Genomic DNA, 12,714 nt, shown 5'->3' with positions numbered 1-12,714 from the left:
ACGTTTAAAGTTTAATTTTTCGGCCACATTTCCAGGCATTGATGCATAGTTTAAATGGAGGATGTTCAACCAATTAAACGTTTCAGTCAAGCATTCATTCTCACCTCTCATTTCAGCCAATTATATTATACATCGTACAAAATCGCAGCCAATCAGATGCGCAAACTCTTTCCATTTCCTTTCACTATTGGTTAGCTTCTTCACGCTTCTCACCAATCAGCTTATACGTGAAGCCAATCTCAGCCAATCGCGCATCGCCTGAGATGCGTTCTAGCCAACCATACGCCACCTTCTATTTGGTAGTTTCTCTCTGCCAATGGTATGTTTGGGGCTATGTTTCTCGTGGTGTCTGCCAGCCAATCCGGGACCGTGTTCCATGGTGATTATGTAGCGGGTGGCAGATTGGAAGCCTGCTGCCGTGTGAAGCTGGAGCTGTGGAGATCGCCAACTTTATAGACAGAGTCAACAGGTAGCGTGCGTCCTTTTAGCCATGAAGGGTCGCGATGGAAGACGACGTTATGATTAGAGCAAAGCTCTTTCACAACCGAGTTCGTGAGTCTATTGTAAGTTTATTTGGATTTTTGGAACGCTGAATGATGACTTTCCTTTAATTCTTAATCAAGGTGGAATATAAGTCTTTTGCACAGTTGAATTCAGCGCTCGAAAGATTTTTAAAAGAAGATCTCTTGGACCAATACTCAACACATGTAAAAGTATGAGTGCTGTCTCCCTTCCCATTTGAAACTAATTGTGTGAAATGGTATATTTGGTTGGATGATTGGAGAGAGAGAGGAGGAGGAGGAGGGGAGAGGAGGGGAGGGGAGGGGAGGGGGAGACAATATAAAGTACAATTCTAAAAGGGGTGTAGGAGCAGAGGGACCTGGGGACATATGTGCAATCATTGAAAGTGGCAGAGCTCATTGAGAAAGTGGTTAAAAAGGCATACAGGATTCTGGGCTTAATAAATGGAGGTATAGAGTACAAAAACAAGGAAGTTATGGTGACCCTTTATAAAACACTAGTTCGGCCTCAACTGGAGCATTGTGTCCCATTCTGGGCACCACACTTTAGGGAAGGTGTGAACGCATTGGCGTAGGTACAGAAAAGAGTTACAAGATTAGTTCCAGGAATTAAGGACTTCAGTTATGTGGATAGATTGGAGAAGCTGGGGCTGTTCTCCTTGGAGGAGAGGAGATATGATAGAGGTGTTCAAAATCATGAGGGGTTTAGACTGAGTAGATGGGGAGAAATTGTTCCCATTGGTGGAAAGGTCGAGAACCGGGGACACCGATTTAAGGTGAGTAACAAAGAAGCAGTAGCGACATGAGAAACTTTTTTTACGCAGTGAGTAGTTAGGATCTGGAATGCAGTGCCTGAGAGTGGTGGAAGCAGATTCGATTGTGGCTTTCAAAAGAGAAAATTTTCAGGGCTACAGGAAAAGGTGGGGGAGTGGGACTAGCTGAGTTGCTCTTTCAGAGAGCCAGCAGGCCAAATGACTGCCTTTTGAGCTGTAACCATTCTATGTTTGTCAAGTAATGAGGGAATCTTTAGTATGTTAACTGTAAAACAAGTACCCCATCATTGAGTTATATCTTCATGCGTGTTAAGATATAGTCAAACCTTAATGGAATACGGCAAACCATTTTTGCTGTGCTTAATATTCCCATTTATTCACTGAGACTTTACTGACTCTACTGGGCTTGAAAACCAAAATGAGGTATGTTACTGGTTCTATATGGATGGAGTGTTTTCTTTGAACCTTGAATCACACATTCAGAGGTTGTCTATTGTGTGCTGTGTTGGGATCCTGCCCTGGTGTCCAACGCTATGGACATTAAGTGTAGGATTTGGAGCAAATTTGAACTTAATATAACAGTAATATCCAAATGCTGTACAGTATGTAAAATTGAAGTTATTATATATAATATATGTTTACAGATGATGGTGGTGAGGCACAGCACGTAGACAGAATCACAGAATAGTACATCACAGAAGGAGACCACTCAGCCCATTGAATCTCTTGAGGAATCTATCCAGTTAGTCCCACTCCCCTGTTGTTTCCTCGTATCCCTGCATTTTTTTTCTTTCAAGTATTTATCCAATTCACTTTTTAAAAACTACTATTGAATTTATTTTCATCACCTTAAAATGCAACAAGTAGTTAGGATTTGCATTGCCTGATAAGAAAAGGTTTTTCCTTTAGTTCTTATGTTCTTTTGGGCCTCCTTATCTCGAGAGACAATGGATACGCGCCTGGAGGTGGTCAGTGGTTTGTGAAGCAGCGCCTGGAGTGGCTATAAAGGCCAATTCTGGAGTGACAGGCTCTTCCACAGGTGCTGCAGAGAAATTTGTTTGTTGGGGCTGTTGCACAGTTGGCTCTCCCCTTGCGCCTCTGTCTTTTTTCCTGCCAACTACTAAGTCTCTTCGACTCGCCACAATTTAGCCCTGTCTTTATGGCTGCCCGCCAGCTCTGGCGAATGCTGGCAACTGACTCCCACGACTTGTGATCAATGTCACACGATTTCATGTCGCGTTTGCAGACGTCTTTATAACGGAGACATGGACGGCCGGTGGGTCTGATACCAGTGGCGAGCTCGCTGTACAATGTGTCTTTGGGGATCCTGCCATCTTCCATGCGGCTCACATGGCCAAGCCATCTCAAGCGCCGCTGACTCAGTAGTGTGTATAAGCTGGGGGTGTTGGCCGCTTCAAGGACTTCTGTGTTGGAGATATAGTCCTGCCACCTGATGCCAAGTATTCTCCGAAGGCAGCGAAGATGGAATGAATTGAGACGTCGCTCTTGGCTGGCATACGTTGTCCAGGCCTCGCTGCCGTAGAGCAAGGTACTGAGGACACAGGCCTGATACACTCGGACTTTTGTGTTCCGTGTCAGTGCGCCATTTTCCCACACTCTCTTGGCCAGTCTGGACATAGCAGTGGAAGCCTTACCCATGCGCTTGTTGATTTCTGCATCTAGAGACAGGTTACTGGTGATAGTTGAGCCTAGGTAGGTGAACTCTTGAACCACTTCCAGAGCGTGGTCGCCAATATTGATGGATGGAGCATTTCTGACATCCTGCCCCATGATGTTCGTTTTCTTGAGGCTGATGGTTAGGCCAAATTCATTGCAGGCAGACGCAAACCTGTCGATGAGACTCTGCAGGCATTCTTCAGTGTGAGATGTTAAAGCAGCATCGTCAGCAAAGAGGAGTTCTCTGATGAGGACTTTCCGTACTTTGGACTTCGCTCTTAGACGGGCAAGGTTGAACAACCTGCCCCCTGATCTTGTGTGGAGGAAAATTCCTTCTTCAGAGGATTTGAACGCATGTGAAAGCAGCAGGGAGAAGAAAATCCCAAAAAGTGTGGGTGCGAGAACACAGCCCTGTTTCACACCACTCAGGATAGGAAAGGGCTCTGATGAGGAGCCACCATGTTGAATTGTGCCTTTCATATTGTCATGGAATGAGGTGATGATACTTAGTAGCTTTGGTGGACATCCGATCTTTTCTAGTAGTCTGAAGAGACCACGTCTGCTGACGAGGTCAAAGGCTTTGGTGAGATCAATGAAAGCAATGTAGAGGGGCATCTGTTGTTCACGGCATTTCTCCTGTATCTGACGAAGGGAGAACAGCATGTCAATAGTCGATCTCTCTGCACGAAAGCCACACTGTGCCTCAGGGTAGACGCGCTCGGCCAGCTTCTGGAGCCTGTTCAGAGCGACTCGAGCAAAGACTTTCCCCACTATGCTGAGCAGGGAGATTCCACGGTAGTTGTTGCAGTCACCGCGGTCACCTTTGTTTTTATAGAGGGTGATGATGTTGGCATCGCGCATGTCCTGGGGTACTGCTCCCTCGTCCCAGCACAGGCATAGCAGTTCATGTAGTGCTGAGAGTATAGCAGGCTTGGCACTCTTGATTATTTCAGGGGTAATGCTGTCCTTCCCAGGGGCTTTTCCGCTGGCTAGGGAATCAATGGCATCACTGAGTTCCGATTTGGTTGGCTGTATGTCCAGCTCATCCATGACTGGTAGAGGCTGGGCTGCATTGAGGGCAGTCTCAGTGACAGCATTCTCCCTGGAGTACAGTTCTAGGTAGTGCTCAACCCAGCGGTCCATCTGTTTGCGTTGGTCAGTGATTATGTCCCCCGATTTAGATTTGAGGGGGGCGATCTTCTTGATGGTTGGCCCAAGAGCTCTCTTCATGCCATCATACATTCCTCTGATGTTTCCGGTGTCTGAGGCCAGCTGAATATGACTGCATAGGTGTTGCCAGTAGTCGTTTGCGCAACGCCTAGCTGTTCTTTGTGCAGTACTTCTGGCTGCTTTAAGTGCTGCGGATGTTAAATCGCTGGGGGCTTTCTTGTAGTTCAAAAGTGCAATGCGCTTAGCGGCTATGACAGGTTCCAGCTCTTCATTATGAGATTGAAACCAGTCTGCATTTCTCTTCGCACTTTTGCCGTAGGTGGTCAAAGCTGACTCATAGATGGCGTCTCTGATGTGGGCCCACTTGGTCTCAGCATCCCCTGTGGGAGTGTTTTGAAGGGCTGTTACAAGTGAATTTAGAAATTTTTGTAACAGCTGTGGGTGAGAAATTCTGCTCGTGTTGATGCGCGGGTGGCCCTTCTGCTTGGAATGATGCAACTTCTTTGGTCTGAGTCTAACCTTGCTGCACACCAGGGAGTGGTCGGTGTCGCAGTCCGCACTGTGGAAGCTGCGTGTGATTTGAACACTGTTTAAGGCGGCTCGCCTTGTGACAATGAGGTCTAGCTGGTGCCAACGACGTGATCTTGGGTGCCTCCATGAAACCTGGTGACAGGGTTTAGTGTGAAAGAACGAGTTGGTGATGCAGAGGTTATGATAGGTACACAACTCAAGCAGTCTCTGCCCGTTCTCATTCATCCTTCCAACGCCATAGCGCCCAAGGCAGGAGGGCCATGAGTCATGGTCGGCCCCAACCCTGGCATTAAAGTCCCCCAGCAGGAATAGGTGTTCGGTGTTGGGGATGCTGCTAATGATATGGAGTTGTTCATAGAACTGGTCTTTAGCTTCAGGTGCGGAGCAGAGTGTTGGAGCATAGATGCTGAGTAGGTGTACTGGACCAGAGGTGGTGAGCAGTCGGATGGACAGTATGCGTTCCGAGCCATTTGAGGGAGGCTCTATCATGCTGAGCAAGGAGTTTCTGATGGCGAAGCCCACTCCATGCTGTCTTGGTTCTTCAGGATCCCTGCCCTGCCAGAAGAAGGTGTAGTCTTGCTCTGCTAGAGAGCCACTCGCGGGGAGGCGAGTCTCCTGAAGTGCTGCAATGTCTACATTGAGTCTACTGAGCTCGTTGTTAATGATGGCGGTCTTCCGAGAATCGTTGATTTGTGTAAGGTCTTCCGACAGGCCAGGACACATAGTTCTGACGTTCCAGCTTGCAAAGCGAAGGGCTGGTACCTTCTTTCCTTTTTTCATGTTGTTTGGTGCGGTGTATCAGTCCACCTTTCGGGCAATGACCCTGAGCTCCAAGCACCCATTGAAGCAGGCAGACTGTGGCGGGACAGAACCTTATTGACCGGGGGCTGCCCGGTTTGAGGCGGGCGGTAGCTGTCCAGTGAGGTGCAATGACCTCTCCCACCGACAAAGGCAACCCGTGGCGCCCAGTTTCTACGCCAATTTATCTGGACTTATAACCCGTAACTGCTGCCTTCCGTGTTGTTTTAGTCGCTGTGAGGCAACTATGGAGTGACCTCTCCATGGCGCATGCCTGGGCAAATTTATGGAGGTTGAGAGTTGCCCAGTCGTCAAAACCCCCCTCTCGGCCTTTCTGGTGGGGTCCAAAGGAGTGCAGGACACGACGTTTGGCACCAGTATGGCTGCAGGAACTGCCGGAAACATGCCAAAGGTGACACATGACCGCCTACGGGGTTCCGCTCCGGATTTTCTGTTAGGGTTTACTCCCTTAGCTTTGGTCTCTCCCGAGACGCCCACAAGGCAGTGGGGTTGTTGGGGCCCCTACACAGGTGTAGGATGGTGCCGGTGGGAGGAGGGGATGCAAGGGGGAGGGGTAGAGGGAGGGGGTGGGGGGGGGGTGCAGGGGAAGGGGGTGCGGGGTGAAGATGGTGCGGGGGGGGGCGGGCTGGGACGGGGTTGTGAGGGGGTGAGCTGAGAGGGTGGAGCAGGGAAGGGGACGGGGGTGGGGGGGGGTAAAGGGGGGGGGAGGGGGGGTGGAATCTGGTGCAGGTAATAAGCCATTTCCTCAGTGCCCACCATCGGCGTCCGGAAAGCTCATCCACGTCCTTCGGGAGGTGAAGCATCATTTGGCAGACTTAGGTGATTACATTTGCTAAGGGTTTTTTTTGCAGTGGTTTAAATAAAGGCATGCAGCATTGCCGACAGTGCGCTGCAGATGCTCTCCGAGCCATCTCCCGCGGGCGCTTTGAAGTTGCGGCCGGGGGGGCCGTTCGTGGATGTTTTGGGTGCTCGGGGCACCTTTTCACAGGACTTCTCTCGGGTCCCGCAGCTCCTTCTTATGTAAATCACCTTAAATCTGTGCCCTCTAATTATCAGCCCTTCAGCCATTAGAAACAGCTTTTTCATTTATTCTATCTAAACCTTTCATGATTTTAAACACGTCTATCAAATCTCCTCTTGGCCTTCTCTGCTCTAAGGAGATCAACCCCAGCTTCCCCAGTCTCCAGGTAACTGTAATCCCTCATCCCTGGAACCATCCTGTACCATCTCCAAAACCTTCATGGATAAAGGGAAAAGGAGGCTAAGGATTGAGTCTTGGACATGTGTATGTGGAGGGGCTGGAGGAGAAGCTCTAGGAGATGATGTATGACCTAAACTGGGAAAAGTAGGAACAGAACCAAACTGGGATGGTGCCCCTGAGATGGACTGTGGAAGAGAAATGGAAAAGGATGCCATGATCAATCCTGTCAAAAGTCAAAGTTGGATATTATGTCGTAATTGCAGTCACGTGAGGTATTGGGACTTTGAATCGGGTCTGTTGGTTAGAACAGAGGAGATTAAAGAGTGATTTGATAGAGGTGTTGAAAGTTATGAAGAGGTGGAACAGAGTAGATAGAAAAAAATGATTCGGGGATCTAGAATGAGGGGATATATGTAAAAGATTAAATGTGAGCAATTTAGGACAGCAGGAGATACTATTTTTAAATACGGTGCATTCGGCAGCTTCTCAACCCTATCAGCATTAATGATGGAAGCAGAAACCATGTCCACGTTTTAAGTGTAGGATAGGTGGTTGAAGGAATGGGGACTGAAGTGATGTGGGAACAGAGTGGGTGCTTGGGTTTAGACCTACTGCTTGTGTGGAGGATAAACACCAACACTGACTATTTGGCCCAAATGGCTTGTTCTGTTTTGTAATTTTTGTGTTTTTAACAAAAAAACATATGGTGCTGTAGATGGGAGGAATTTGAATAGGGAGTCTGTGTGTGTGTGTGTGAGATGGTTGCTGCTGGAGCACCATTTTCACTGGCCCCAGGAAGATGCAGTTTTTAGAAAGGGTTTTGGCTACCATGGTACAAAAATCGAGCAAGTTGCTTTTCACATCACCACTGGCTGCATGAGACCCTTGTGACAGGAGTCCCCAGTCAAAGACCATGGTAAAAAGCAATTTAAGAAATCCATGAGCTCCTTATTCTTCATGTGGTTGTGGGAGGACGAAGGTGGCAGTTAGAAGTAAAGAGGAGTTTGGAATTGTCCTTGTCCTCCAAGGTGATCCCAGAGAAATAACCAACTTAAGTTAAAACGCATAGCCAGAATGTATGAAAATATAAAAGTATATTTGGCACTGCACAGTTATTGAGAGAAACAGTTGAAGTTGTATGCTGATTTATCTCCTTTTGAGTGAAATAGAAATTTTAATTGTTATCCTTTGTGTTGCCTGATGCAATTTTTACTTTGTTTTTTAAAATGGTGGCTATGTGAAGAGTATGCCACTTGCATTATCACACAATAGGTTGGTATATCTTCTGTTTGTCATTGTGAATGTGATGCATGTAATGTGTTTATACTCCCTTGAATGAATTATATCCGGTACTGCTTTCAGAGACGCTTTCTAACCCAACATGGTGTTAGGCTCTGGTAAATTGCCCAGCTTTTCAACATTTTGTGCTGACTTGTGTTTAGATTAAGTTTTGGCATGAATATTTGCATTTGGCAACATTCTTCAGGAAAATTGTGTGACTTCCATATTGTACACCAATCCGCTACATAAAAGACGTGACAACAACTTTCTCCCCCGCCCCCCCCCCCCCCCCCACCCCCACCAACACCACTTGATATTTAAATTAACTAATATTTGACAACAGCAGAACTTAATTGCCTCTGTGTGCAATAAGGGGCGGCGCAGTGGTTAGCACCGCAGCCTCACAACTCCAGTGACCCGGGTTCGATTCTGGGTACAGCCTGTGTGGAGTTTGCAAGTTCTCCCTGTGACCACATGGGTTTTTGCCGGGTACTCCGGTTTCCTCCCACAGCCAAAAACTTGCAGATTGATAGGTAAATTGGCCGTTGTAAATTGCCCCTAGTATAGGTTGGTGTTAGGGAATATGGGATTACTGTAGGGTTAGTATAAATGGGTGGTTGTTGATTGGCACAGACTCGGTGGGCCTGTTTCAGTGCTGTATCTCTAAATAAATAGCTCAGTGGGTAAATACATCATTTAATCCATCCAGACCAAGAGGATAAAAGCAAAATACGGTGGATGCTGCCAGACCTGAGTATCTCCAGCATTTTGTTTTTATTTCAGACCAAGAGGATTTGTAGCTAGATCGTTGGTCTAGGCTGTGGCAGTCGTGGCCATTACAGTTTATTTCCATGTCCATGAGTGAAGGTGTGGGGGGATGGATGGAGTCAACCAATGTTCCCACTCCCGATGGATATCTAGTGACCTGACTGCAAAATGCACGTGTTTGAACTTTGAGGAAGAACAAAATTTGTCTGTGACTGTGATGCCTGTGGCTGTCAAGCAGCTTGTTGAAATTCACTGTTTGAAGAATGGGCACTTGGGCAAGGTAGCAGATAACTGTTGGCACCCTCTGTATTATATCCCAGCATTTCAACGCCTTTGGTTAAGGACAAGGAGCGAACCAGTCCATTGAAAATCATAATGAATCAATATCTGGGTTTTGTGGGGTTGGGGTGGGGAGCGGCGGAGGGGGGAGCCGGGGAGGGAATGAGCTTTAAAGTAAAACCAGTGCCAAGTACTTGTTGAGACATAAGGCTCAAAGTTTTCTGCATATTTGTCAAATGTTTCTGTTACAACGTGGAACCATAAAATGTACCTTTAACCTTCCCATAGAGCACTTGGCAATCAATACATTATTGCTGAGAGCAGCATTTGCTGGAGTACTGAACAGATTGGCTTCTTTCTGATTTGTAGAATTACTGAGATAATCTGTCGCTTGCAAGTGTTGGAAGTTGGCTAACCTCTTCTAACAGTCTCACAACAATATGTATCCTTTTTGGGTTTTTGAAAATCAGTAACTGTGTACAACCATAAAAGATTCAAGAATAGGGTACTAGTAATGATGTATCTGCCCCTCAATTTTAGTGAGATATTAAACCGAGGTCCTGTCAGTTCTCCAAGATTGATGTAAAAGATCCCATGACACTACTTTGAAGAAGAGCAAGGGAGTTATCCCTAGTGTCCTGGCCAACATTTCTCTCAATTAACATCACTGAAACAGATTATCTGGTCAGTATCACATTGCTGTTTGTGGGAGCTTGCTATGTACAAATTGGCTGCCATGTTTCTGACATTACAGTAGTGACTACACTTCTGAATTTTTTTTTTAATTGGCTCTAAAGCTCTTTGGAATGTCTTGGTTGTGGAAGCTGCTATAGAAATGGAAGTTGTTCATTCAGTTTTTTTAAGGCTGCTTTTCCCCTCCTACCTGCTGTGCTGACTGTATTGACTCCATGCTAGTGTATAGTTTTACAGTTACGATGAAAGGTCATCGACCTGCAATGCTGACCATACATTCGTGTCTCAGAGGTGCCTGAGTGTTCCCAGCATTTTCTGTTTTTATTAGTTTTACAAGCATCAGTTGCTCTTCAGTCCCTTGCCTAAATGACCATCATCTCCGAAACGTGGGAAAGACCAAAACTATTGTCTCCGCCCCCGCCACAAACTCTGTACCCTTGCCACCGATTACATCCCTCTCCTCAGCCCCTGTCTTGGGTTGAACTAAATTGCTCGCAACCTCAGCATCCTATTCAACTCTGAGTTGTGCTTCCAACCTGATATCCTCTCCATCACAAAGACCTCCTACTTCCACCTCTGGAACATTGCTTGCCTCTGCTTCAGCTGAAGCCTGGCTCGGGTATAAAATTAAAACCTGACGTGGACTCGACCCGACCACAACCAGTCCGAACCCAACCCAACCCGAGCCCTTTAATTTTTTTTCGTGCCTGACCCAACCCAAATCTCCTTCATCCGTTCCGGCAGCAGGCTGTTCCTGCAACTGGAGTTGTGGGGAATCATGGATAAGTCTGATCCCATGACTTCCCGGAAGCAGTGTCCAGCCCGACCCCGAATGCTGGACTCAGAATATAGACCTGACACATGTAGTCGGGTCTAGTTGGGTTCGGGTCGGGCAGCCAGGCTTTAGCTTCAGCCCTCCTGCTTGTGAAACTCTAATCTGAATAAAATAAAATAGAAAGACTTCATTGTAAATATCATGGAAATGTACATTTTAGTAAGAAGCTTGTATAATGAGGTGAACCTGCAAACTATTGTGAGCATTATATCATGAGTTGTAGATTATGAAATCACATCACCGGATTAGGATCAGAGGTCATCTGAAGGTTTTGCAACAGTTGCATTTTGATCCTGCTGTACTTATCAACAATGCAGGATTACTTTTGCCAATTTCTGCAAAACAGTCAATTCTTTTTTTCTTGCATTGTACAGTGCTATCGTTATCATTTCTAAATGATTTAAGTTGCAAATTGTTTTCATTTTTATCGTGCCCTTCTTCCACCCCCTCCACCACCAACTTCCATAGGTTCTCTTTAAATCACGCACAATGCAACATGCCATACCCTACTCTGTCAGCTCAGTAAAATGACATACCTTTGGGTTCTTTCTTACTGTGTAAGTAACTGCTAGGAAGTGCATAAGAATGACTCGGGTTGGCATCTTTTTTTTTTCCCCCCCTGCCCTAAGACTGCCCTTACCCTGGGTCTTTCTCTTGCAATATAGCAAATTGGCAATTTGCTGTGTGTGTGATTGAGAGTAAACCTGTTGCCTTGTTTCATGGTGCTTTGATGCCCACGAAATTTCTTCGAGTTTTCTCTCCGACATTCTCCCAGCTGCTCCTGTCGAGCTACTGCTCCATAAAGACCAAGTCTCCTCTGCTGCTGACCAAAATGGCCAATCTTCATTCTTAGATATAGGTAGGCATTTGTTTTTCGTGTGACCTTTGCCAGAAGTGGCAATTTTAGTCCTATTTCATGACTCACTGATATTGCTCAATTCCCTAGGGTAAAGATTTTAAAGCAGATTCGGTTGCTTGTGGGAAATAGGAATAATTTATGCTTTCATCAAGTTTAACCTAGATTGTCAGGAAATCATACTCTAGGATCTGTGTTTTCTTTTGTAGACTTGACACCATATTGAGCCAATTTTTGTAAATTTAAAATGGGGGAGAAAGGACCAAGCTACTGCTGGACGATGGGTGTTGGCAAGGTGTTTGTCCATGTGGACTTCACAGCTGAACCCATCACGCTCTTGGCTGATTATGTATGTACGCAAGCGTAAAGCCTGGCTACCTGACCCGAACCTGACTACATGAGTCCGGGTTGGGTCTATGTTCCGAGTCCGGCACTCGGGCTTGGGTCGGGTCGGGCTGGACAGTGCTGCTTCCGGGAAGTCACTGGATCAGGCTTACCCATGATTCACCACAACTCAATCTGCAGGAATAGCCTGCTGCTGGAATGGATGAATGATATTTGTGTCAGGTCGGGTTGGACGTGAAAAAGAATGAAAGGGGTTGGGTTCGGGTTGGCTGTGGTCGGGTCGGGTTTTAATTTTATACCCGAGCCAGGCTTTACGCACGTGTACTTTCCAGTAGGTGTTGATGAACAGTGATCAGGAGCAAAAGTAGGGATTTTCTTTTCCCCCAAAGGCATTGAGACCCATTGTAGCACTATTGTTGCTACTGTGCCTGAGATGGACTAACTGCAAAGATCAGGGATCTGACTTGGAATCATCCAATCAGTATAAACTCCATTACATGCTACATCTCTGTTCGATTTCTTGTGCTTCTGGTTTGAGTAGAGGAATGTTTGTAAGTTGATTTCATAACAGGATATAATTTTTATTAGCATTTGGGCAAACAAAAGGAAAATTTTTTTGTGTTTTTTCAAATTCATGCTGGTGCAACCACTCCTAGGTGGAGTATAATGCAAATTGTATGCATAGTGACTTTATCTGCCTAGTACACCCTGTAATGTGTTTTCATCCCAGTTTTAGAGCACCCTTTAATCCACCAGACTGTTTCCATTTCCCACACTGAGCATTCTTCGTGGCCCATATGACTGAAACTGCTGCAGACTGTTCATAAATTGGAACTGTACTGGAAATGACTCTGCTTGTTTTTGTTGGGAATGTCTGCTGGCAATAGGAATTTTGTCTTGTTGTACTCAGTAATCTGACATTACCCAGTTCCCTTGGGTACAGGTTTTTCAACCACATTGAGTTA

General features: G+C 46.2%; 1 protein-coding gene across 1 annotated transcript in view; it reads left to right on the top strand.

Moving 5' to 3' along the window:
• Positions 1-394: 394 nt before the first annotated feature.
• Positions 395-12,714, top strand: part of lmbr1l (limb development membrane protein 1-like) — a 63,730-nt gene continuing 51,410 nt past the window's right edge. The window contains exon 1 of the mRNA XM_068024876.1: positions 395-563. Coding sequence (XP_067880977.1) covers positions 504-563 — 60 coding nt within the window. The 5' untranslated portion in view covers positions 395-503. The remainder of the gene's footprint in view (positions 564-12,714) is intronic.

This window comes from Heterodontus francisci, chromosome X (genome assembly GCF_036365525.1).
Source record: "Heterodontus francisci isolate sHetFra1 chromosome X, sHetFra1.hap1, whole genome shotgun sequence".
Taxonomy (NCBI): domain Eukaryota; kingdom Metazoa; phylum Chordata; class Chondrichthyes; order Heterodontiformes; family Heterodontidae; genus Heterodontus; species Heterodontus francisci.
The sequence above is the reverse complement of the archived record's forward strand: the minus strand, read 5'-3'. Positions and strand labels throughout refer to the sequence as shown.